Raw genomic sequence first — 27,559 nt, 5'->3', positions numbered from 1 at the left:
GCTGTATTTCAATAAAAATAAATTAAATAATGAAATTTAAAACCCCACACTAACAAAAAGCTATCTATGATTTAGGTCAGGGGATGTGTATTAAGTCTGTTTTCTTATTTTCTGTATTCTGGAGGCTCTGGCATCCGGGGCCTCTCTGAATGGGGAGAGAATTTCTCTACGGAATTATCCAATTCTTAGATACTTAGATTCTCAGGACTCACCCAGGACAAACCAATTCAGAGCCCATACTCTGGATCACCTCCTCTATCTGGCTCACACCAGCAGGCCATGTCACTACCCTAATTACCCTTGGGCGAGGTGCCAGACAATAAGAGATGGCCCTTACGCCCGCCAAGAGCTGCTGAAATTACTCATGCCAGCCAATCCTAAGTCTGTTTACCCTGCCTTGTCTTTCCCACTGAAACACAATACAGGCTGCTGCCCTTGTTTGCCTCCGTCCCTTCTGCCTTCTGACCAACCCTGGTGCTTCACTGTGTGACCCTAGAGGGTGTGTCATGCCTCCTGTTTCCAGGGAACTGTGAGTGTAAGAACCTCTTCTTATAGGACAGTTGTGTCCCTGTCTGTGTGTCTCATCATATCTGATTAAAACAAGTCCTGGGCACATTTTAAAGCAGGTAGACAAAAATCTTCCCGACCCAGGGATCGAACTCGGGTCTCCTGCACTGCAGGCGGACTCTACTGTCTGAGCCACCAGGGAAGCCAACTTTTCTAAGAAGGACAGATATAAATATTTTAGGCTTTGTGGCCCATACAATTCTCAGTTACAACTACTCAACTCTATCTTTGCAGCATGAAAGCAGCCATAGGCAGTGAATAAACAATAGGTTCCAATAAAACTTTACTGAGAAAACAGGCAGTGGCCAGATGTGGTTCATAAGTTATTGTTGTTGATTTAGAATATGGAGGGCTTTACCTTCCATTTTAGGAGACTGTGATTTCAGGAAGAATTCAATTAAAGGATATATAGAGATCTAATTCAGAAACTACAATTTCTACTTGTTAAAAATACAGGGCATCCTTGGTGGTCCGGTGGTTAAGAAGCCACCGTGCAATGCAGGAGATGCTGGTTTGACCCCTGGTTTGGGAAGATTCCACATGCTTCAGGCCAACTGAGCTGTGTGCCATAACCAGTGAGCCCACAGCTACTGAAGCCCACGTGCCCTAGGGCCTGTGCTCTGCAACAAGAGCAGCCACCACAATGAGAAGCCTGCTCGGCACAACTAGAGAAAGCCCACTCAGCAATGAAGACCCAGCAGACCCAAATTAAACAAACAAATAAAAATACATATGTTTGTTCACAAGGCTCAGTTAATGACATTATGTTATGATAGACTTCTTTTTTTTTTTTTAACTGATAACAAGATAGTGGCGAATATCCGTATAAGGCCCTGATTCTGCTGATCTGTCTGAAAACAGAGAGAAGGGTCCTTCTAGCCCTTTCCCTGGGAGGATAAGACAATGGGTTAGATTGTTTGCTGCTCAGAAAGAGCAGGAACCGCCAAGTTGTCAGCTCTCTGGATTTCGACTGCATGAGAGATGCTGGGAGGCTGTCCGATGTGGTGCTGAAGGAGCACACAGTCACAGAAAGACCAAGCTAAATAACTAGAAGAGGTCAGATCGAAGGGCAGAATGAAGGAGAATTTAAGAACGGGATAACAAGATGGCCAAGTCAGTGACCACACCTCAACACCCTCTTCCTAACCCATCCAGGAGGCCCACAGGAGTAGATGGATGGGAATGGGCTGGGTTCCATGGGTGAGGGCTGAGGGCAGGTGTTCTGGCTTTTCCTCCCCCAAGCTAGCCCTGTGGGGGTAACTGCCTGAGCCATCACCACCACAATGCAGGCCAGCCACTGCCATGGCCGAAGCCCCTGGAGGAGCATTAGGGCAAATCCCGCGGAACCGGGCACCAACCACAACAGGAACAGGTGGGCTGGCCCCAAGCCTTCTTTCTTTTCTCCCACACTCCCTGTGAGCTGACAGTTACGACAGAAAGTGGAAGCTCCTGCAAATGAGTAATTTCTAGAACAGAGGAGCTGAGAGGTTCCCTGAGCATAAAGCCAACTGTGGCGAGGAGAGCCAGTGGAGAACATTTTGAGCCCATATTAAAGCATTCAGAGCTAGCCACTTTGAGTGCACTTCCCTCCATGCTCTCATTCAGAGGAACACAAAACAGAGTCCACGCCTTTGTCCTTTTCCCCCGATACCACAAGCTAAGATGGCTCGTAACTGCAAGGTACTGTGTGCTCACAGGCACAACTTAGGAAACAGCTCAGCAGTGAGAACATGGTTATAGAAAGTTCACAAAGCACTTGGGCTGGAATGCATCAGGAGGACAAGGTTTTAAAATAAACTTAGTAGATATGTTCAAAGAGATAGAATATTACATTGTGAAATAATAAAAATAATGGGAAAGCGCAAATTTGGAATGAGAAATGCTGATTGAAAGAATGGTTCACGTGAAGAAGTTAGAAGAGCAAGTCAAGGGAATCTCTTAGAAGACATGAAAACGAGATGCAGGAAGACAATGGAGGAGTGGAATGGTTTTAAAGGAAAAGAATTTGGATCCAGATTGTTATTCTACCAGACGAAAATTTAAGCATATCATGTAAACACCTTTAGCTTCTGATGGCCTTAGGAGACTGTTGTCTAAACAAGCCATAAAGAGAACCTAAATACAGTACTGGAGTGGGTTGCCATTTCCTTCTCCAGAGCATCTTCCTGACCCAGGGATCGAACCCGGGTCTCTCACATTGGCGTTACCGTCTGAGCCACCAGGGAGGTCCTCAAAGGTCAGTAAAGTGCGCAAATATAATTGAGGGTACATGGAGGTAGGAAGGGAGATGATAAAAACAGGGTGAAATACAGCTGCTGATGAGTTCCAAAAATTAATAGAGAGAAAAACCTAAATATAGGTGTTAGTAGGACAGAGGTAACTATAACACTAAGGAGAATATATAACTTTCAAACTAGTTGAAAATTTTACTTAGCCAGAAGAGATAGAAAAGGAGAAAATCACATACAAAAAAAGCATGGCAAATAAAACACGCAACATAAAGAAGCACAGATAGGACAATAATAAAAATAAAATAAGTAGATTAAATTCACTGCTTAAAAGACAGACTCTTGGATTGAATAATAGAGTGATACTTGATGATAAATTACTTATAAGAATTATATTTGATATACAAGGATAAAGAAAGGTTGAAAAAATGTTATTCCAGGCAAATATGAACCAAGAGAAAGGCAGGGAAGAGGTTTAATATCAACTAAAACAGATTTAAAGATAAAAACAATTATATGGGACATAGAGACACTCTATACATTGTTAAAAAGCACATTAGAGCAAAAGAGACACAGATGTATAGAACAGTCTTTTGGACTCTGTGAGAGAGGGAGAGGGTGGGACGATTTGGGAGAATGGCATTGAAACATGTATAATATCATATAAGAAACAAATCGCCAGTCTAGGTTTGATGCAGGACACAGGATGCTTGGGGCTGGAGCACTGGGATGACCCGGAGGGATGGTATGGGGAGGGAGGTTCGAGCGGGGTTCAGGATGGGGAACACATGCACACCCGTGGTGGATTCATGTTGATGTATGGCAAAACCAATACAATTAAAAATAAATAAATAAACAGGACTATTTACAGGAAAAAAAAAAAGCACATTAGAGCTTTTTAGATGACCTCACAGTTATGAATGCATACGCACCCACGAATACAGCCCAAAATGTAGTGGAAAGAGAAGAAAAGCTTAGAGAAGAAACATAATGAGCACTGAACTTTCTAACTCAAACTTGGCTTTTCTGGACAACAGAGTAAGTAAGCATAGGACAATAATCCAAGATAGAGTTTCCAATATAGCCTAAATAATCAGGTTGGGCTAATAGAAACAGACAACAATGACTCACAGCATGGGAAGGCTGACCTAAGGCCATAGGAGAATTGGAATCCACTGTGTAAATATTAAGAGGAGTATTAAATCATTTCAGGTCTTATGACTGTATATGTAGAAAATCCAAGAGACTCTCTGAGAACAACTAGCATTAATAAGAGAATTTATGACATGACTGGATAAAAAATTAATTGCTTTTCTCTGTGCCTAAACTCTTAACAGAATGTGAATAAATGGAGTGGTATATGCAATATTCTTGAGTGGAAAAACAGTATTACAATATGCTAATTACCCCTGAAATAAAATAAAAACCCAATCCACTTCCAATCAGAATTCCAATTTTAAGATTAATATGGTAGAATAAATGTCCAAAAATAGTGAAAAAGTTTTGAAAAAGAACGGTAATAAAGGAACTAGCCTTTGCAGAGTAACACTATACGAAGCTTTAAGAGTCAAGTACAGCAGGTTGGGTGGTCACACAGAGTCCAGAAACAGAGCTAAATACATTTTTGCTAAGTTAATGTATAGCAAAGTTGGCATGTTAGTTCAGTGGGAAAGGGATGCTTTATTTAATAAATATGCTAGACTATCTCATTCTCAATCCAGAGAAGCAAAACTAGATTATTAGCTATTATTTATAAAAATTTCAAACTGCTTATAAGACCTTAGAACAAAATTTAAAAAACAAATACAAGAAAACATGTAACTCTGAATTTCAGGAGAATTTCTAAAGAAAGGGAGAGGTCACCAATTAGTCATGAATGTATAGCAATATAAGCATTGTGTAAGGCAGAGTTTTCTGTGAGTAGTGATAAAGCAAATAATACTGTGGGATGTGTGTGTGTATATATATATATATATAAAACATATACATGCAAAATATATTTGTAGTTTAGTCTTCATTATAAAGAATGCTACAAATTGATAAGAAAAATGCAAACGAAACAGCAGAAAAGTGGGCAAAGTCTATGAATAAGTATATCACAGAAGAGGAAATCCAACTGGCTAACAAGCAAATGACAAGATGAAACTTATTTTTTACCCTTCAAAGTAGAAAAACAAAGCAGTAAAAGCATCATGAGAACACCCAGTCCTGGCAAGAACGAAGGGAAACACCCAGTTTCATACAAGGTGAACAGAAATGTGTTTGAGAACCAAGTCCTGAAGTTATTAAACAAAAAAACACATGTGTTGGTACAGCAAATCCACCTTGGAAATGCCAACCTATAGAAATAAAAGCACTAGTATGTACCAATTGTGGTATAAAGTTTATTATAGCAGTGCCTGTCATGTCAAAAATCCACCACTAACAACAAAATCTAAGAAGAAACAAAATCACCATGAGGAGACATGGTTTAAAAAAATCGTATACTCTGGTGTCAAATATGAAGAGAATATGACCGCGATTTATTGCCCAAGGAAACCAGCACTCTGCCAAGCGCAGCGCATGCACCTGACTCGGGCGTGTTTGCATTCTGAACAAGCAGAGTAAGAAGAACAGGAGACAGAATAGGACGGGGCCACTCATTAGCCTCTGGGAGGTCTGGGAGATGTGCAGAGAAAACTCTCACGTTTCTTTTACATATCTTTGTCACAATGAAATTCTCCCAATTTGGAAAAAAAAGTTCATCCCATGAAACACGTGGATGAATATCAGTGTCAAACAGGTTTGGAGGCTATGCCGCTTGGGAAATAGTTTTGCAAGGGTGAGAGATGTCGGGTCTGGGAAAACCGGGACTCCAGGAGGAACGTGGGGTCCAAGAGAAGCGGACTCTCTCCTCGCCCCTGAGGCAGGAGTGGAGGCTGTAAATGGCAGGGCGAGGTGTGGGGCCTGAAGAGCCTCATCCGCCTGCAGCTGGGAAAGGCGACGACCTCACCCTTCTGCGCACCCCTGTCCCAGCCCCCTTGCAAGCCATGCTGGACCAGGAAGCTGGCGCCTGGCGGGCCCCGCAGCAGGTACCTTGGGCGATGTCGTCCTGCCTGGGCAGGCAGGGCCGCTCGGCTGTGTGCCCGGGAGGGGGTGGCTCTCGCTCAGGCTGTTTGGAGCACCTGCCCTCGTTGAACACAGGTGGCAGGTTGGCTGTGTGCACCTGTCGGAGCTGCTCATAGTCACTCAGAGCGGCTGTGAGGTCCCAGTTTTTGCCTGGAGATGAGAAATGACAAGAGATTACAATACTGATGCATGAATAATGGTCACATGTTAGGAAAGAACCATGCAAAGAGCGGTCTCTGTTAGCACCTGTTCACACTCAAACTCCCTGCCCAGTAGTTCTTGCCTTTTTTTTTTTTAAGTTCTTTTCCTTTTTTGGTTTTTCACTCAGTGGTTTTTAGTATAGTCACAGAGTTGTGCAACTATCCACACTATACAGTCCCAGAACATTTTCATTATTCTTTTTTTTTTAAAAAACAACATTCCTGAAGTATAGTCGATTTACAATGTTTCAGGTGTACAGCAAAGAGGTTTTGATACCTACACATATATAGGTCTACTCTTTTTCAGACTCCTTTCCATTATAGGTTATTACTAGATATTGAATATAGTTGCCTGTGCTATACAGTAGGCCCTTGTAGTTTTAGTTCTCATTTTTCAAAGGAGTAAAATGGTCTGATGTGTACTCTCTAAAAACAGAATTTTTCACCCATGCCTGAGGTCCCTCTGAGGTACATGACGCACCTACTATCCTGGCCTTAGATTCATCGACCCTGCAGAACCTTCCATGCCTCTGAAAAACTAGCTTCAGAGCTTATTTTCCGAGGGAAGCAAAGCACAGAGAAAGAAGTAAACAAAAAGAATTTCCACGTTTTCTTTGGGCTCTTGCTCAGTATTTTAGTGCCTCCTTGAAGCTTAGTTTGGAGAGGGCAGAGGCTCGGGGTGGGGGTTGCTCGCTGAGTGGGAGCTTTGGTGGGAGGCCACCTCAGACCTCAGGTGATGAACTGGGTGAGACACCAGGCAAGACAGCTGTGCCCGCCCTGGGCACACTTGGTGGGGATGGGTGCTGGGGGTTCACAGCACGAGGGGAAGCTGATGGGGTCTGGACTCAGAGTGGGAGTTCTGATCCCTGACTCTGAGACTTGGTGGGCTTCCAATGGAAGGAAGGAGGTAGCGCACACTGCATCTGACTCCATTGGGCAAGCATGTACTTTCTCAAGGCAAAGAGTTAAAAGCTTAGCTCTAGTTTTAAAAAGCAAATAAAATCTTACCCTCTCCCAACTAACTTCAAAATGCAGGTATTTACTATATTGACTAATTATGTGGTACAGACAACAGAACAAGGCTTTGAATGTCTAAAATAATATCTGAACATCTTCCTCTGGTCTTTCTAATTTTTTTTCTGCAACAGACTTGATACTATCAATCAGAAATTGTTTATATTCTATCATACAATCATTTACAATTTAATCATACTTTTTTCTTTCACAGTCAGGTAACAAAGACACAACAGAAACATCTTTGCATATCAGTGGGGAAGAAAAGCAAACGAAATCATTCAGGTTATTCTACTGAACCTCAGCAAAGTCTGGTGGTGTTTTTGTAAGTGGTGACAGGTGGGGTCCTTTGTGGAAGGCAGCCCCATTACTGTTTGGTAGTTGTGTCATGGAAACCAGCTGAAGCAGAAATAAAAGCACTCTCTTTCACTCTTACATACAACTAACAATCACAGTGTACACACACTGCCTGCGTGATGGCAAACGTACTTTCAAGTCTAAGTGCCTGTGTCTATCAAATGGGCATCCATGCTCCAGGGTGTTCTACCAAGGGCAAGACAGGCTCTGCCTTTAGGGATATTCCTTAGCAGGGGCAATGACCTGGGTGGGCACCTCGCTCTAAAGCAGGGTCAAGGGTTAGCAAATGTCCCAGGAGGGCTGAAACTGTCGGTGAGAAAGGGCAGGGAGAGGGGAGGTGGAGGAGAGGTGCTGAGGATGCAACCTTATCATGGAATGCAGACACGTTAATATGGGCGCACGTATTAGCAATGACACCAGCCCCACAAATACTGGCTGTGAGGGAAACAGCCCACGAGGAGCACTGAGTGAGCTGGGAATTTCATCGTCCCACAGCGCCACGCGGAGCAGGCATTGTCCTGGCTCCTCACAAACAGAAAGTGAGGCTTAGAAGGTTGCTGCACCACAGTGCTTGCATGTGAGCCCTCCAATCTCATCTTTCCACCGACTGCGTCTTCCTGCAGGGCTGTCCTGTACACAAGACCTGGTCCTAGTAGAGCTCTGCCCCACCCCAGCTCCTGCTCCCAGGAGCCAGCCAACTGTGCTTCTCCCACCCTCGGGAAAGAGTGTGTCCTGCTTTTACTAACCATTCCTGACAGGAGATCCTTCCAGAGCCCCCGATCTATGTTCCCATCACTGGTGAGCAGGCTGGAGTATGAAGGCAGCACCCCAGTGATCATGCATAGCCTCTGTGGACCAGCGCTCCAGGGTGAAGGTATGTTCCTTCTGCATGCCTAGAGGATCAGCTGGGGTTATGCTGGGAAGCACGTGTCCAGCCATCAGCAAAGGCCAGTCTGCTCTGATCTCCTACCCAGAGACCTCTCACTGGCTGACTTTTCCCACTTGCTCTTGCCTCCACTGTATTCTCCCATCACTGCCCTGGACTCCAGCTCAGTGTGCTGAACATCTGCCCATATCCTTAACCAGTGAGCATCCTGGTTCTAACCTGGGCCACGCCTCTTAGCAAATGGAGATCCAGTAAGTATGAGGTGAGAGCGGAGACGGAGGAAGCAGCACTGTCCACAAATCGCAGCTCCCAAATGAGCCCCAAGTGCGTGACTTAAAGATTTTAAAGAATTCAGAATTCCTCAGGGATCCAGGACCCCAGTGTCTATGCATGTGGAAAGGGTCCATGAGGCCACCGAAGGGGAAGCAAGCACGATGGACAGCAGACAGAGTCCTCAGAAGTTAAGGGGGTCTGAGATCTGCTCCCAGCTCTGCGCAGTTCCAAAGACCACTGCTCAGGACAACCAGGAACACAAGCGGCAACTTACAGACACGTGGGCAGAGATGGACGCCCCAGGGAGGAGCTTGCCACTGGCGGGTCATACAGACTGTATCTAAAGACAATTCCAGAAAAATAAATGACCCAATCAAAAAATGGGCCAAAGAACTAAATAGACATTTCTCCAAAGAAGACATACAGATGGCTAACAAACACATGAAAAGATGCTCAACATCACTCATTATTAGAGAAATGCAAATCAAAACCACAATGAGGTACCACTTCACACCAGTTAGAATGGCTGCGATCCAAAAGTCTACAAGCAATAAATGCTGGAGAGGGTGTGGAGAAAAGGGAGCCCTCTTACACTGTTGGTGGGAATGCAAACTAGTACAGCCACTATGGAGAACAGTGTGGAGATTCCTTAAAAAAATGGAAATAGAACTGCCTTATGACCCAACAATCCCACTGCTGGGCATACACAGCAAGGAAACCAAAATTGAAAGAGACACGTGTACCCCAATGTTCATTGCAGCACTGTTTATAACAGCTAGGACATAGAAGGAACCTAGATGTCCATCAGCAGATAAATGGATAAGAAAGCTGTGGTACATATACACAATGGAGTATTACTCAGCCATTAAAAAGAATACATTTGAATCAGTTCTAATGAGGTGGATGAAACTGGAGCCGATTATACAGAGTGAAGTAAGCCAGAAAGAAAAACACCAATACAGTATACTAACACATATATATGGAATTTAGAAAGATGGTAATGATGACCCTGTATGCGAGACAGCAAAAGAGACACAGATGTATAGAACAGACTTTTGGACTCTGTGGGAGAGGGAGAGGGTGGGATGATTTGGGAGAATGGCATTAAAACATGTATAATATCATGTAAGAAACGAATCGCCAATCTAGGTTTGATCAGGATACAGGATGCTTGGGGCTGGTGCACTGGGATGACCCAGAAGGATGGTATGGGGAGGGAGGTGGGAGAGGGGTTCAGGAGGGGGAACTCATGTACACCTGTGGCGGATTCATGTTGATGTATGGCAAAACCAATACAGATTGTAAAGTAAAATAAAGTAAAATTAAAAAAAAAAAAAGAAAATACAGCGGAGAGGGACAGGCTCCTGGTGGCCTAGGAGTAGGGTTTGGTGTTCAGAGAGCATGTGTTTCAAGATCCCCTTTCATCTTGTTCACTCTTAAGTCTGGGAGAGTCCCAATGGATGTAAGATGAGGTGAAAGGGCACAGAGGCCCACCATGGTGGCACCGCCACCGTGATGGAGTGGGCTGAGGCCCGGCGGAATGTACAGCTGGGTGACTGGGGCAGCCACAGGCTACGAGCCCTGAAGCCAGCTCACTTATTAGAGGAGGGTTTGGCAGAGCAGTAAGAAGCCCGGGCTTTGGGTCCGGCCCCACTCCCTGGCTACTTCTGAGCAGTGAATACAGCGTACCACCATGGGAAACCTCAGGTTACGTTTCTGTGCAACTGGGATAATAAAATGCACCGAATGAAAGTTCCAAGGAGGGGTAAGTGCGAGGAGACTACATTTGTACAGTTCTGAGCACATGGATAGCTCTTAGTGTTAAGACTATTCATAACAAGTTTTCATTTATTATGAATAGTCTAACCTCTGTCGCTTATGGTTGAAATCCAGCTTGCAAGTGATGGAACTGAGATTTAAATCCAGGTCTGTCTTGATCAAAGCCTAAGCTTCTGGGGGCTACAGTTCCCTTGAACCTGACCTTGTTGTGGGTGTCAGGCCACGTGGCCGCTGACCACCCTTGAAATCTCCCTCTCCTGTGCCATCATGACTCAGTAACAGGACTTTCCCTCCTTCCAGATCCCTCCACCCCCACCTTGCCAGTGTTTTCACCTGCTGGGTCTTTACTCTGCTCCCCACAGACTCACCTGTACTACATGAAATTCTCATTCATGTGTCACTCAGGCCATCCCCCGAACACTAGCAGGCCACCAGGCCACTAGGCAGACACCAGAAGGCCTCTGTTCAACATGACATCCTAACAGCCCCTTCGTCCTATAACTGATCACTCTGTCCCCATTGCTGGCTCCTTCGCCTTTCCCTGCCCTTAAAGCACACTGATTCCCCCCACCCCCTATTTTTCTTCTTGTTCTTTTTTTCTCTTAATTTATATCCCGTTTTGAAGATTAAGTCCACCTCTATGGGGATAACCATAGGTCCAGTTACAGTCTGTATCCTAAGTTTCCAGGCCAAACGTTCAACAACGGCTGATGCTAGTCAATTATCTAATCAATATTCCCCTCTGATTCTTTATGTGCAGAATCCTGATTTGATTTGCAAGAGCAATTTGCACAGCTAGAAATACTCATTTTTCTCCTGTAGCCGACCAGAGTTTCCAATGATGTTCCAGCAGCATTGCTCCAAGGACAGTATTTCCGGCAGGACAGTATCAGTGTCTGCAATTTCTCAGCTTGAAGCCTCGAGAGGTGGAGGCGGTTGCCTGATAGATGTTTCCTTCTGGGCGTGGCCTCAGTTTGTGTCTGTCACATGCAGGCGCCTGGGGTACCAGCAGGTACAGGTTTTACCTTCCAGCACAGTCTACTGGTGATGTGCTTGTGTTTTACACTTTTAATTCATTTTAATTTTGTCTTAACAGGAACATCAAGTGGGGTTTGATCTCAAGTTAAACACTGTATTTTGTTTTGTCTCTTGAAGGGGTATGTATGCTTTAATTTAGCACTAAAGTATCACATCCATTAAGGAAAACAATGAAGCAGAAATGTATGAGCCCACGGGAGGCTGTGAAACAGGAACTGACTAACTCAGGGGAAAAAAAGAGTTAAAATAATCTCAGAGATGAAGTTCCATGATAAGAAAGCAGAGAGAAAACAGGTACAGATGCCACAGTAAAAAACATAAAAATGAAAATTAGCAAAGTGAACAAAGTGAGACAGAAATAAAGAAACAAAAGGTTACAGGGGGAATGGTAAACAGAGACTACAGGTGAAAGAAATGCCACATATACATCATTGGAGCTCAAAATAAGAAAGCTATGATTAAAAGGGAAAGCATTTTTCTTATCATATGGAAGTAATTTATTATTCCCTTATCATCAGGCAAACTGAACAGAATGGTATGCTAAAATGTGATGGTAATAAAATCTCATGAAACTTTAAGATAAGGAAAGCATTTGTCATGTGAAATCACACTGCATTGAACAGGCGCTGTGGTCCAAATCTGGGTGCTTGTGATTCCCTTTTTGGCTGATTCTCAAAAAAAGAAATAAAAAAAAATACATAGTACCATGCCCATATATTATGTTTTATCTCATCATTTCAGAAAAATTGTGTGTGTGTGTGAGCATGCTCAGCCATGTCCAATTCTTTGTGACCCCATGGAGTATAGCCCATCAGGTCCCTCTGTCCATGGGATTCTCCAGGCAAGAACACTGGAGTGGGTTGCCATTTCTTCCTCCAGGGGAATCTTCCTGACCCAGAGATCAAACCCCTGTCTCCTGTGTTTCCTGCATTGGCAGGCATATTCTTAACCACTGTGGAAACTTAATTTACACAAATGTAAATATTAAACAATTTAAAATGTACAAGCCCCACAATATCTTTTCATTAATTAAGAAGAAACAAAAATGGGATAGCCATCATCTAGTGATCCTGGGTATCCAATCAGGGAAAAGGGGAGGAAAATCAGGAGCAGAGGAGATGTCAGTTTCAGGAGAGAAATCTAAGCAATCACAGAGTTAGCCTTTCAAAACAGAGAATTTCTAACATAAAAACTTGATCTTACACATTGAAAGGCCACAAGAAGATTGCCCTAGTATAATAAAGAAATATAAGGACAGTGTTCATGATATAGCCTTATAATATTATCATATTTTAAAGATAAAGAGAATTATTTGAATATTTCAGCAAAAAGGAAAAACAATCAGGCTGGTAACATAGTTCTTGGCAGCCAAATTCAATGCCTGAAGATACTGAAAGAAATAAAGAAGTATGAGCTAAGAAATGTTTATACCCATCTAGGCTATTCTTTCATGGATAAAGGCTACAGACAAACCATTTAAAACAGGTATGAGTTCAGGATTGAACTCACATGGATTGTTCTTGAGAAAATTATGAGAAGCTGAGTACCAGCCAGTCAAGAATGAATGGAGGTTTGGCAAAAGGTAATTGAGGGGGCAGTTGCTGCTGCTGCTGCTAAGTCGCTTCAGTTGTGTTCGACTCTGTGCAATCCCGTAGATGGCAGCCCACCAGGCTCTGCAGTCCCTGGGATTCTCCAGGCAAGAACACTGGAGTGGGTTGCCATGTCCTTCTCCAATGTATGTGCAGCTGAGTAAAAGCAAAGGTACAAATGACAGAGGAAAATATTCCGCCAAAACAAAAATGGTAGAAAGCAGAGGCCACCACAGTTGCTTCAGCTGTACTACATGGGAGTACAGGACAGCAGTCAAAGTTGGCAGATCAAATATGCACATCTGAACGTATATAATTTGTTGTTGTTCAGTTGCTAAGTTGTGGCCAACTCTTTGGGACCCCATGAACTGCAGCACGCCAGGTTTCTCTGTCCTCCACTATCTCCTGAAGTTTGCTCAAATTCATGTCCATTGAGTTGGTGATGCCATCCAACTGTCTCATCCTCTGTCGCCCCCTTCTCCTCTTGCCCTCAATCTTTCCCAGCATCAGGGTCTTTTCCAATGAGTCCACTCTTAGCATCAGGTGGCCAAAGTATTGGAGCTTCAGCTTCAGCATCACTCCTTCCAATGAATATTCAGAGTTGATTTCCTTTAGGATTCATTGGTTTGATCTCCTTGCTGTCCATTGGACTCTCAAGAGTCTTCTCCAACACCACAGTTCAAAAGCACCAATTCTTCAGTGCTCAGCTTTCTTTATGGGCCAACTCTCACATCTATACGTGACCACTGGAAAAACCATAGCTTTCACTAGACAGTCCTTTGTCAGCAAAGCGATGTCTCTGCTTTTAAATATGCTGTCGAGGTTTGTTACAGCTTTTCTTCCAAGAGGCAAACACCTTTTAATTTTCTGGCTGGAGTCACTGTCCGCAGTGATTTTGGAGCCCAAGAAAATAAAGTCTGTCACTGTTTCCATTGTTTCCCCATTTATTTGCCATGAAATGATGGGACTAGATGCCATGATCTTCATTTTTTGAATGCTGAATTGTAAGCCAGCTTTACACTCTCCTCTTTCACCTTCATCAAGAGGTTCTTTAGTTTTTCTTCATTTTCTGCCATTAATGTGGTATCATCTGCATTTCTGAGGTAATTGACATTTCTCCTGGCAGTCTTGATGCTAGCCTGTGCTTCATTCGGCTGTGCATTTTACATGATGTACCCTGCATATAAGTTAAATAAGCAGGCTCACAATATACAACCCTGACATACTTTCCCAATTTTGAACCAGTCCACTGTTCCATGTCCAGTTCTAACCACTGCTTCTTGACCTGCAAACACGTTTCTTGGGAGTCAGGTAAGGTGGCCTGGTATTCCCATCTCTTTCAGAATTTTCCACAATTTGTTGTGATCCACATAGTCAGAGGCTTTAGTGCAGTCAAACAAGCAGATTTTTTAAAAAATTCCCTTGCTTTTTCTATGATCCAGCAGATGTTGGCAATTTGATCTCTGGTTCCTCTGCCTTTTCTAAATCCAGCTTGTACATCTGGAAATTCTCAGTTCATGTATTGCTGAAGCCTAGCTTGAGGGATTTTGAGCAATACCTTGCTAGCATGTGAAATGAGTGCAATTGAACATTCTCTGGCATTACCCTTCTTTGGGATTGGAATGAAAACCAACCTTTCCCAGTGCTGTGGCCACTGCTGAGTTTTCCAAATTTGCTGGCATATTGAGTGCAGCACTTTCACAGCATCATCTTTCAGGATTTGAAATAGCTCAACTGGAATTCCATCACTTCCACTAGCCTTGTTTGTAGTGATGCTTCCTAAGGCCCATGTGACTTCACATTCTGGAAGTCTGGCTCTAGGTGAGTAACCATACCATCGTGGTTATCCAGTTTATTAAGACCTTTTCTGTATAGTTCTTCTGTGTATTCTTGCCACTTCTTAATTACCTCTGCTCATGTTAGGTCCTTTATTGTATCCTTCTTTGCATGAAATGTTACCTTGGTATCTCTAATTTTCTTGAAGAGATCTCTAGTCTTTTTTATTCTGTTGTTTTTCTCTATTTCTTTGCAGTGTTCACCTAAAAAGATGTTCTTATCTCTCCTTGCTGTTTCTGGATCTCTGCATTCAGTTGGGTATATCTTTCCTTTTCTCCTTTGCCTTTCACTTCTCTTCTTTTCTCAGCTATTTGTAAGGCCTCCTCAGATAATCACTTTGTCTTCTTGCATTTCTTTTTCTTGGGGATGGCCCTAGTCACCACTTCCTGTATAAGAGTATGAACCACCATCCATAGTTCTTCAGGCACTCTGCCTACCAGATCTAATCTTTTGAATCTATTCATCACCTCCACTGTATAATCATAGGGATTTAATTTAGGTCATACCTGAACGGACTAGTGGTTTTCCCTACTGTCTTCAGTTTGAGCCTGAATTTTGCAATAAGGAGTTTATGATCTGAGCCACAGCCAGCTTCAGGTCTTGTTTTTTGCTGATGGTATAGAGCTTCTCCATCTTCAGATGCAAAGAATATAATCAATCTGATTTCAGTATTGACAACCTGCTGCTGTCCACGTGTAGTCATCTCTTGTGTTGTTGGAGGAGGGTGTTTGCTGTGACCAGTGTGTTCTCTTGGCAAAACTGTTAGGCTTTGCCTTGCTTCATTTTGAACTCCAAGGTCAAACTTGCCTGTTACTCCAGGTAGCTCTTGATTTCCTACTTTTGCATTCCAGTCTGCTAAAATGAAAAGGACATCTTTTTTTGTGTGTTAGTTCTAGGAGGTCTTATAGGTCTTATAGGTCTTATCATTCAACTTCAGCTTCTTCAGCATTAATGGTTGGGGCATGACTTGGATTACTGTGATGTTGAATGGTTTGCCTTGGAAGAGAATGGAGATCATTCTGTCATTTTTGAGACTGTAGCCAAGTACTGCATTTCAGACTCTTTTGTTGACCTTGAGAGCTACTCCATTTCTTCTAAGGGATTCTTGCCTACAGTAGTAGACACAATGGTCCTCTGAATTAAATTCACCCATTTCCATCCATTTTAATTCACTATATCCTAGAATGTTGGTGTTCATTCTTGCCATCTCCTGTTTAACCACATCCAATTTACCTTGATTCATGGACTTAACATTCCAGGTTCCTAGGCAACCCTGTTCTTTACAGCATCGGACTTTACTTTCACCACCAGATACATCCACAGCTGGGTGCTGCTTCCTCTTTGGCTCAGCCTCTTCACTCTTTCTGGAGCTACTTCCATGCCTTTCCACAGTAGTATATTGGACACCTACCACCCTGGGGAGTTCCTCTTTCAGTGCCACATCTTGTTCCTTTCATGCTGTTTGTGGGGTTCTCAAGGTAAATCATGAAGTGGTTTGCATTCTTCTCCAGTGGGCCAGGCTCCAACTAGCAGGGACACGCCCTTGAGCTGCTCCACGGAGCTGGGTGACACAGCCAGTGCCCTGGTTGTCCCACCACTGGTCCTCGTTTAGTGTGTAAACCTTCACTGGCTGCTGGACATTGGTCAAAGTGCTGCCTGGGGGTTGAGGCAGAGGTCTCACTGGAGTGGCTGGGAAGGGGGTCTGGGGAACACTGGAACCGATGTTGGAGGACACCCAGCGGCAGAGGGCTCCCCAGCCTCACTGCTGCCACTGGCTGCCCTGGGGCTGATTCGTCGCCCAAGAGTGGAGGGCAAACATATGTAACAGGACTAAGGAAAACACTAGAAACATGTGAATGATATACTACTAACTAAACTGGATGGTAGAAGGGAGAGTGGGAAGAGGAAGAAGATATAAACTAGTTTTACTGAGGCAGATCACTGACACCAACTATAAGAAAAAGGGAAAGGATAATACATCAAGGTAGAAATTTTAAAATAATCACCAGATAAAAATATAACTTCCAAATATCAGAAAGATATTTTAAATGACAAAACTAACCAGTTCCGTTGATCTATATGTCTGTTCTTGTGCCAGTACCATGCTATTTTGATGACTGCAGCTTTGTAATATGGTCTGAAGTCAGGGAGCATGATATCTCCAACTATGTTCTTTTTTCTTAAGACTGTTTTCGATATTTGGGGTCTTCTGTGTTTCCATACAAACTAATTTTTTTTTTGTTTTAGTTCTGCCAAAAATGCCATTTTAATTTGACAGGAAATTGCACTGCATCTGTAGGCTGCCTTGGGTTATATGGTCATTTTAACAATATTGATTCTCCCTCTCTAAGAACAAGGTATGCATTTCCATCTGTTTGCGTCAGCTTTTATTTTTTTCATCAAGGACTTATATTTTTCATAGTACAGGTCCCCTCCTTATGTCTCCTTCAGTTCAGTTCAGTCGCTCAGTCGTGTCTGACTCTTTGCGACCCCATGAATCGCAGCACGCCAGGCCTCCCTGTCCATCAACAACTCCCAGATTTCACTCAAACTCATGTCCATCGAGTCAGTGATGCCATCCAGCCATCTCAGCCTCTGTTGTCCCCTTCTCCTCCTGCCCCCAATCCCTCCCAGCATCAGAGTCTCTTCCAATGAGTCAACTCTTCACATGAGGTAGCCAAAGTACTGGAGTTTCAGCTTTAGCACCATTCCTATGTCTCCTTAGGTAGGTTCATTCCTAGGCATTTTATTGTTTTTGATGCCATGGTAATTTCTTAAATTCTTTTAAATTTTTTTTTTACTTTTTGTTTCTCTTCCAGTTTTGTTGAGATATAAATGACATATAGTACTACATACTTGCCTGGAAAATCCCAGGGATAGAGGAGCCGCTGCAGTGTATGGGGGTCGCTAAGAGCTGGATACGACCGAGCGACTTCACTTTCACTTTTCACTTTCATGCACTGGAAAAGGAAATGGCAACCCACTCCAGTGTTCTTGCCTGGAGAATCTCAGGGACAGGGGAGCCTGGTGGGCTGTCGTCTATGGTGTCGCACAAAGTCAGACACGACTGAAGTGACTTAGCAGCAGCAGCAGTAATACATAAGTTGAAGGTGTTCAGCATAATGATTTACATACATCGTGAAATGCCCATCACAGTAAGTTTAGCAAAAATTTATTATGTCATATAAATATAACATTAAAGAAATAGAAAAAATATTCTTCCTTTTAACGAGGACTCTTAGGATTTATTCTCTTAACAACTTTCATATATAACATATAGCAGTATTAATTATATTTATCATGTGGTATTAATTTCCCTTTTTGATCTTTTGTTGTTAGTGTATAGAAATGCAACAAATTTCTGTGTATTAATTTTGTGCCCAGTGACTTTACTGAATTCATCGATGAGCTCTAGCAGCTTTCTGGTAGCATCTTTTTCTATGTACAGCATCATCATCTGCAAACAGCTTAACTTCTTTTCCAGTTTGGACTCCTTTTATTTCTTTTCCTTTTCTGATTGCTGTGGCTAGGAATTCCAAAGCCCAGAAATATACCCACGCTCATATGGTCAATTTATCCACAACAAAGGAGGCAAGAAGATACAAGGAAGAAAAGACAGTTTCTTCAATAAGCAATGCTCGAAAAACTGGACAGCTACATGTAAAATAATGAAATTAGAACATTCTCTAACAGCATCAACAAAGTAAACTCAACATAGATTAAAGATCTAAATATAAGACCAGATTCTATAAAACTCCTAGAGGTAAATATAGGCAGAACACTCTTTGACATAAATCACTGTAATATTTCCTTTGATCCATCCCCCAGAGTAATGGAAATAAAAACAAAAATTAACAAGGGGGACCTAATTAAACTTAAAAGCCTTTGCACAGCAAAGGAAACCATAAACAAGACAGAATGGGAGAAAATATTTACAAATGAAACAACTGACAAAGGATTAATATCAAAATATACAAGCAGGTTATGCAGCTCGATATAAAAAAAACAAGCAATCCAACAAAAAAAATGGGTGGAAGCACTACATAGATATTTCTCCAAAGAAGATATATAGACGGCCAACCAACACATGGAAAAATACTCAACATCACTAATTATTAGATAAATGCAAATCAAATCAAAACTACAATGAGGTGTCAATTTATACTGATCAGAATGGCCATCATCAAAAAACCTACAAACAATAAATGATGGAGAGGGTGTGAAGAAAAGAGAACCCTCCTACACTGTTGGTGGGAATATAAATTGGTACAGCCACTGTGGATAACAGTATGGAGGTTCCTTAAAGAAACTAAAAATAGACTTACCATATGTTCCTGCAATCCCACGCTGGGCATATCTGAAGAAAACTCTTATTTGAAAAGATCCTTGCACCCCGATGTTTATAGCCCCACTCTTTTCAATAACCAAGACAGAGAAGCAACCTAAATGTCCACTGACATGGGTAGAGAAGATGTGGGGTGTGTGTGTGTATGAATATTTTGTTGTTTAGTTGCTCAGTCATATCTGACTCTTGGCAACTTCACTGACTATATAGCCTGCCAGGCTCCTCTGTCTGTGAGATTTCCCAGGCAAGAATACTGGAGTGGGGTGCCATTTCCTTCTCCAGAGGATCGTCTCGACCCAGGGGTTGAACCTGAGTCTCCTGCAGTGGCAGGCGATTCTTTACCACTGAGCCACCGGGGAAGCCCCACAATGGAATCTTACTTGGCCATAAAAAGAATGAAATAATGCCTTTTGCAGCAACATGGATGGAGCTAGAGATCCTCAGACTCAGTCAGAGAAAGACAAATACCACATTATACCACTTATACCTGGACTCTAAAAAAAGGATACAAATGAACTTATTTACAAAACAGAAACAGACTCACAGACACAGAAAACAAACTTATGGTTACCAAAGGAGACAATGGGATGGGGGGGAAAGGTAAGCTGCAAGTTTGGAATTAATATATACACACTACTATATATTATGACCAACCTAGACAGCATGTTTAGAACCAGAGACATTACTTTGCCGACTAAGGTCCGTCTAGTCAAGGCTGTGTATGGTTTTTCTAGTGGTCATGTATGGATGTGAGAGTTGGACTGTGAGGAAAGTTGAGCGCTGAAGGATTGATGCTTTTGAACTGTGGTGTTGGAGAAGACTCTTGAGAGTCCCTTGGAATGCAAGGAGATCCAACTGGTCCATTCTAAAGGAGATCAGCCCTCGGATTTCTTTGGAGGGAATGATCCTAAAGCTGAAACTCCAGTACTTTGGCCACCTCATGCGAAGAGTTGACTCATTGTAAAAGACTCTGATGCTGGGAGGGATTGGGGGCAGGAGGAGAAGGGGACAACAGAGGATGAGATGGCTGGATGGCATCACTGACTTGATGGACATGAGTCTGAGTGAACTCCGGGAGTTGGTGATGGACAGGGAGGTCTGGTGTGCTGCGATTCATGGGGTCGCAGAGTCGGACATGACTGAGCGACTGAACTGAACTGAACTGATATACAAAATAGGTAAACAACAAAGACCTACTGTATAGCACAGGGAATTATACTCAATATCTTCTAATAACGTATGATGGAAAAGAATCTCAAAAATAATACATACATAAATGTATAACTGAATCACTTTGCTGTACACTTGAAACTAACACAATATTAGAAATTAATTATACTTCAATAAAAAATAATTACATTAAACAAAGAAAAAAGGGAAAGAGGATAGCAGTACATAAAAGTAGAATTTTTAAAAGTAAACACTAGATTAAAAAACGTAAGTGTTCAAAACAGCAGAAAAAAACATTTAAAAATAAAAGCTAATAAAATATAGTGAAAGTCAATTAAATATTTATATATATATAGAAAATGTAATATGACAGAATTAAGACCAACCATATCAGTCATAGCAATAAATTTAAATAGGCTTAATGCAGCTAGTTAAAGAAAAGGATTTTTCATATTATTTTAAAAAGCAAGGACCAACTTGTGCTGTATACGGTAGCTATATTCAGAGTGAAGTGATTCAGAAAGGTTATAACTAAAGGGGAGGAACCATGGTTTACCAGGTTTATCAGGCAGAGATAAAACAATAACAATAATAATAACAACAAAAGACAATACAGGCGGTCATAATCTTACATCAAATAAAGCAGAATTTAGGCCAAAAGGCATTAAGGAAGATGAGGAAGGCCAGTTTATAATGCTAAGGAGTTCCGTTCATAGTGGAGATGGATTAATCATACTGTTTATTTTCTGTATTTTTGAGGTCTTGCTGACCTGTGACAGCTCACTCTTTCCAGAACTCTCAGTTTTTAGTAATGACAAGTGACTCCTCAGCAAGTATGCCTTTCAATAAGGAAAGCAAGCCAATCCAGAGCCCACAGCCCCAGCCACCTCCTCTGTGAGGCCCTTCTGCTCTGGGCAATCATGCAGGGCCAGAGATGGCTTAGGGGCAGCCCCTCCATGCTGCAGCCTGCTGAAGTGACTCAATCAGTCACTCTTAAACCAACGACCCTGCCTTGCCCGCTCCTTCTTGCAGTAACAAGAGCATATCTTGTGTCCACGTCCATGTGCTCCCCTTTCTTCCTCTGCTTTCTGACCCTGATGCCTCCCCGAGTGGCACTGTGTGCCAGGACTCCTGCCTCTGCAGAACTGGGAGGAAAACTTTCTTGCCTCATGACAGTTATTTGTGTGTGTGTGTGTGTCTTACCAGACCCGGTTAAAACAAATCCCAGGCACATATTACAAGACATAAGAAATATGAATATACGCATATTAGATAAAAAGTAAAAACTCTAACCCAGAAATTACTCTGAGACACGAAGACAAGCACACGAACATGGGCTATTCACAGAAGAATGCCTGCGATTTTATGGCAACAGCCTCCAAACCTGGGAGACCACCACAACAAAGGTTTGTTTTTTCTGCTCAGCCCAAAAATCTGCTGTGGGTCAGCTCCAGCTCTGCAGCTACTCTTAAAAACTGCCCTTCAATGCGTCAGAGGGACAGAAAGTCCTGGAGCATCTCCAATGAAGGATCAAACACTCTGACTCAGAAGTTCACCTCACTTGGGTTCACAACCCCATGGCAAAAACTAGTCAAACGGCCCATTCAGCCACAGGGGCCAGGAGGGGTAATGCATCCATGTTCCCACTAGAGGGAGGCAGAGAGCTGGACATAGTCTGTGAATAGCACCAATACAAAGGATACAGAATTGACATAAATGAAAAATAACCTTCAAATATAAACAAAAATAAGTTAGATGACATAATGGAAGATAATATTCCATTTATAATGGCAACTAAAAGAAAAATACTGAGAAATGAACCTAAAAGAGATGTGTAAAACAATATGCGGAATAATTATATCCCCAAAAGGCACAAAAGTAGAACTGCATACTCTATGTTCTTAGTTTGGAAGACTCAACATCACCGTTTTTTCATAGCTAATTTGTAAATTTAATCTGACCTCATAAACATAAGCATTTTTTTTTTCCTTCTTGGAGTCAGACATGTAGAGTTTAACATTCATTTGGTAAACTAAATAAGAATAACCAGGGAGGCTCTGAAACATAACAGCAGTGAGGGAGAGGGGCACTTCCAGGCTTCCATCCCACCCCACCGCCTCAATAACTGGTACATGAACAATCAGACAAAACCATGCAATGCAGGGGAAATCCCAGGGAGACTTCTATTTATACAAAATATCAAAAGGCAAATGGCAACTGGGAGAATGTTTGCAATTTCTATCACATATGAGGCATCATCTCTGAGGTAGGTCTGTTCATGAGAAAATAGGAGGGGAGGCATGCTGTGGGGGATGAAGGTGCAAGAGGGCCTCAGCTGAATTGCCAGGTGGCAAGGGAGCGGGGGTGGCCCTTCAGAGATGTCCACCCGGTGGTAAAGGCGTAGGCTGGGATCTGGGACCCTTTGCTGCAGTGCTGCAACACTTGTACCTGGACATCTCTCCTCAAGCAATAATACACAAAGAAACTGCATGGGACTGAAAACAACTCCATGCAGGTGTAGCTAGGGCAAATTTTGGACAAAAGACACAAACAACAGAAAAACCAAACTGCTACTTCTAACGAGAGCAAAAGCAGGGTACCGCACATGCCCCCTGCACACACGCATACTCCTACCCTCACCTCATATAAGGAACATGCTTACCCCTCACTTAGCAAGCGAGTGAGCACGGGAACCTGTTGTTTATTGCTCCCACCTACAGCAGCAGGGATTCCAATAATACCTTGCCTGCATTTCTTATCTGGTCTCTAGGCAACTTCTTTTGATTGGGGAAGGCTAAGAACCCTGGTGGGTATCAGTAAGGGCTTGAGCTGTTACACTGCCTGGATGGGGGTGCCCCCAGGAGGGTAGCGTCTTGGGTGAGGTGACATCTTCTTAGGATGATACCTGTGGAGGCCTTAGCTGTGACCCACAAGCAGCCGTGGCTCCCCTCTGGGCACACAGAGCAGACACGACAGGTGGCATGTCTGTTTTCTCCTGCGTGGTGAATGTGTGTGCGTGTGCAGTGTGCATGTTTTTTTGCCAGGAACCAGTAAGGAAAAAAAGACTAACTGTTCAAAAGCCACATAGGCAAAGGATAAGAACAGAGAGCTCACAAAAAAGAATAATAAATGTCCATGAAACATAAGAAATATATGAAAAGATGCTTGATTTTATTCACAAAAGAAATGCAATTTACAAATATATTAGAAAAAAATCTGCGAAACCATTTTACACATATCAGAGGATCAAAATACAGAAGTTGGCAACCACCTGGTTACCAAGTTAGTGGGTACACAGTCTTGCTTAGCTGCTGGCTGGTGAAAGTATGGAATGATATATTCCCTAAGCAAGCAAGCAAGCAAAGCAATTTACCAGGATTCACCAAAATTCCAACACCCTCATCCTGTGACTCAGCCACCCCACTTCTGGGAATTTATCTTACAGAAATACCTATAAACATGACAAACCTAAACAGTGTATTAAAAAGCAGAGACATTACTTTGCCAACAAAGGTCTTTATAGTCAAACCTATGGTTTTTCCAGTAGTCATATATGGATGTGAGAGCTGGACCATAAAGAAGTCTGAGCACCAAAGAATTGATGCTTTTGAACTGTGGTATTGGAGAAGAGTTTTGAGAATCCCTTAGACTGCAAGGAGATCCAACCAGTCCCTCCTAAAGGAAATCAGTCCTGAATATTCATTGGAAGGACTGATGCTGAAGCTGAAGCTTCAATACTTTGGCCACCTGATGTGAAGAGCTATTCACTGCAAAAGGCCCTGATGCTGGGAAAGCCTGGAGAAGTGGCTACGGAGGATGAGATGGTTGGATGGTATCACCAACTTAATGGACATGAGTCTGAGCAAGCTCCAGGAGATGGTGAAAGACAGGGAAGCTTGACATGCTGCAGTCCACGGGGTCATAAAAAGTTGGACACAACTTAATGATAAATATGCGGTAGGTATAAGACGGTCATTGCAGCACTGTTTATAACAGCAAAATAATGAAATGAGCTAAATGCCCACCTATAAGAGAATATTTAAATAAACTACAGTCCACTCCCCCCTGACACAATGTTCTGATGTGCATGAAGGAATAATGAAGAGGCCATAGGAAGGTCTCCAGCATACCCTAGGAGTGAGATAAGCCAGGTATGAAATATTCATAATGCCACATTTTCAGTAAGGACAGAAAAATATATATATATAAATGTTTACTTTCATCTGTTTACACAAAGGTTGGAAGGGTAAATAAACTAACGGGTCAGGGAGGAACTGGGCAGAAGGCTCAGAAGGGGGTTCAATGCTTTAAGTGTTGTTTTCTTTTAAGTTTTGAACTGTTTGAATACATCAGTTATCTAAAACAAACAGTAAATAAAATTTCAAAAGGATTTAACGTAAATTACCCATACTTTAAGTGTTTTAGAGTGAGGACTTACCTATAAGGTTTTGTCTGCCATATTGCCATAAGCTGAAGATCTCATTTATGTTTTGCAAGCGACAATGCTGAATTTCCTGGCTATTAAATGCAGACAGAAATAGAAAGAACCAGTGGAAATACCCAGTCCTCTAAGCTAATTGGTAATTATACAGTTAGTTTTAGTTAGTTTATTTTTATAGAAATATGTAGAAGGAAATTAGTCCAAAGGCTGCCTCAACTAATCTTCCAAGAGGCTATAGCTCACCAGAAGTTTGTCCAAATATAACAAATCATAATATAAAAATTTTATATGACTGATATTTTGGATGTATTAATAAAAAAACTTAGTAGCACCATTTTGTATTCTGTTACCAACTATAGTATATGCAGACAATTTAATCAAAGGTTGGAGGACAAGAGATGTTACATTTGTGAACCTTCACTCTGACTTGCCGCAAGATGGCTTTTGTGAGCACTGCTCTACAAAGCAGCTGTTTTCAAGATGACCAACGACCTTGATGCAGATAAATCCAAGATCACTGCTCTGTACCCGTTCGCAGAGCTGACCTCTCCATCACCTCTCCATCCATCCTGAATCCCTCTTCTTCCTGGGGGTGGTGGGAGAAGCGGTATCTAACGCACCGCAGGGTGTCCGCCACTCTCACTTCTTCAGAGGCAGTGCATTCTCTCACTCCGATGCTGCTCTACTCCTCTCCTCTAAATAGCACCTCTTCCTCCTTCGCGAAATCTCTAGGTGTCATTCCTCAGTGCTCGGATCTGGGCCCAACTCTACTGGGAGGTGCCTTCGAAGGATTTTTATATAGGCCTAAGAGGTGAGCTGCCTTGTGCTGTTGTTCCTCACTCTTACTGACTACAACGCAGACGTGATACCTGGGGCTGCAAACATGAGGTAACAAGCATGAACCTGAAAAGGCCAAGGGGAGTGAGGGGAAAATAAAGAGCCTGAGTGTCTGGATACATTACTGCCAGCAACCAGCTAACTAATACAGAGAAGAGAGACAGGAGGTCAGAGGACAACAATGAGACCTAAGTGTTGCGCATGAATCAGGGTCTGACAAGGGACCAAGGCGAGGCTCTAACTCAGGCTGGGAGATGATCAGAGGTGCCTTCTGGAGGATGTCTCACTTAGGCTGAGACCTCAGAGCAGAGTAAAGCAATTCTGGCAGAGTCAGGAGGAGGTGAGCAGGGAGAGGGCAACACTTGAATAAACCTGGAAGTATCATTATCCGGCACATTTGAGCACTGACGGCAGTTCCATGTGAGTAAAGCCCGGAGGAGAGGCGTCAGGAGAGGCCTTGTTAGGGAAGCTGAAGGATTCAGGGAGAGGGCAATGTTGAGAGAGAGCATCCCTTGAAGGGTCTTGTGAAGTGTGCCATGAAGTCTGGACTTTATCCCGGGGGCAAAGACCAGTCACTGAAGCATTTTCAGTAGGAGTGGGGCTGGATCAGATTTTTATTGTAGAAAAATATCTATGCCACTATGGAAGATAGTATGGGGATTCCTCAAAACACTAGGAATAAAACCACCATATGACCCAGCAATCCCACTCCTAGGCATATACCCCGAGGAAACCAAAATTGAAAAAAGACACATGCATCCCATTGTTCATTGCAGCACTATTTACAATAGCTAGAACATGGAAGCAACCTAGATGTCCATCAACAGATGAATGGATAAAGATGCTGTGGTACATATACACAATGGCATATACTCAGCCGTAAAAAGGAATGTGTTTGAGTCAGTTCTAATGAGGTGGATGAACCTAGAGCCTACTACATGGAGTGAAGTAAGTCAGAAAGAGAAAGATAAATAGTGTACACTAACATGTATATATGGAATCTAGAAAGATGGTACCAAAGAATTTATTTGCAGGCAGCAATGGAGAAACAGACAGAGAACATATGGACACGGGGAGAGGGGAGGAGAGGGTGAGATCCATGGAAAGAGTAACATGGAAGCTTACATTACCATATGTGAAATAGATGGTCAATGGTTATTTGCTGTATGTCTCAGGAAACTCAAACAGGGGCTCTGTGACAATCTAAAAGGGTGGGATTTCTACTGCAGAAAAATTAAGTGTTTGCATTTAAGAACAATTACTCTGGTGAAATAGTAGAGACCATTAGAACTGGGCCAAGTTGAAGGCAGAAGGAACCTTAGGGGGTGACTGTAGCAGTACAGGTGAGAGGCCCTCCCCCCATGAGTGACAGGGAATGGAGAGCTGGGAGTGCTCCCAGTGTTTGATCTTCAGGGAGGGAGGCATTCAGGACCAAGCTGACTCATAAATGGCTGGCTGAGTTACGGCAATCCACGTCTGGAAATGACTCAGCCACTAAAGAGAATGGATGTGCACACACAACTGATGTGAGGGGGTTTCACTGAAGGACTGTTGACTGAGAAAAGCACTGCAGTGAAAGGTGTGTTTGGTACAATCACCACTGGCAACAGAAGGACCAGCCCTGCCTGGTCCACACCCAGCATCCACATGCCTTTTTGCCTGATGTCATCGCACACCCCGCCTGGAACACAGGAGAGGAACCCATGGAGCCGCTCCTGGAAGCCCTGTCCTGGTCACTGATCTGGGATGGTCTCCAGTAAGAGACATTCATGTAAGATTTGGAGGAGCAGCTCAGGCCAGTTTTCTATGGAGCACTGTGAGCAGATGTCTGGGCAGCCTGCAGGCGTGAGGCTGGCTGGAGGTTTGGGGCAGCCCCCTGAGACATGCCTGC

At 42.9% G+C, this 27,559-nt stretch overlaps 1 protein-coding gene across 1 annotated transcript in view; it reads right to left on the bottom strand.

The window, feature by feature from the left end:
* OTUD7A (OTU deubiquitinase 7A) overlaps positions 1–27,559 on the bottom strand; it is a 382,459-nt gene that overhangs the window by 80,818 nt on the left and 274,082 nt on the right. The window contains exon 5 of the mRNA XM_069560072.1: positions 5,871–6,053. Within this exon, the coding sequence (XP_069416173.1) occupies positions 5,871–6,053 (183 nt within the window). The remainder of the gene's footprint in view (positions 1–5,870; positions 6,054–27,559) is intronic.

Source organism: Ovis canadensis, chromosome 18, assembly GCF_042477335.2.
Source record: "Ovis canadensis isolate MfBH-ARS-UI-01 breed Bighorn chromosome 18, ARS-UI_OviCan_v2, whole genome shotgun sequence".
Taxonomy (NCBI): domain Eukaryota; kingdom Metazoa; phylum Chordata; class Mammalia; order Artiodactyla; family Bovidae; genus Ovis; species Ovis canadensis.
Note: the sequence above shows the minus strand (reverse complement) of the source record. Positions and strands in the feature narration are given on the sequence as shown.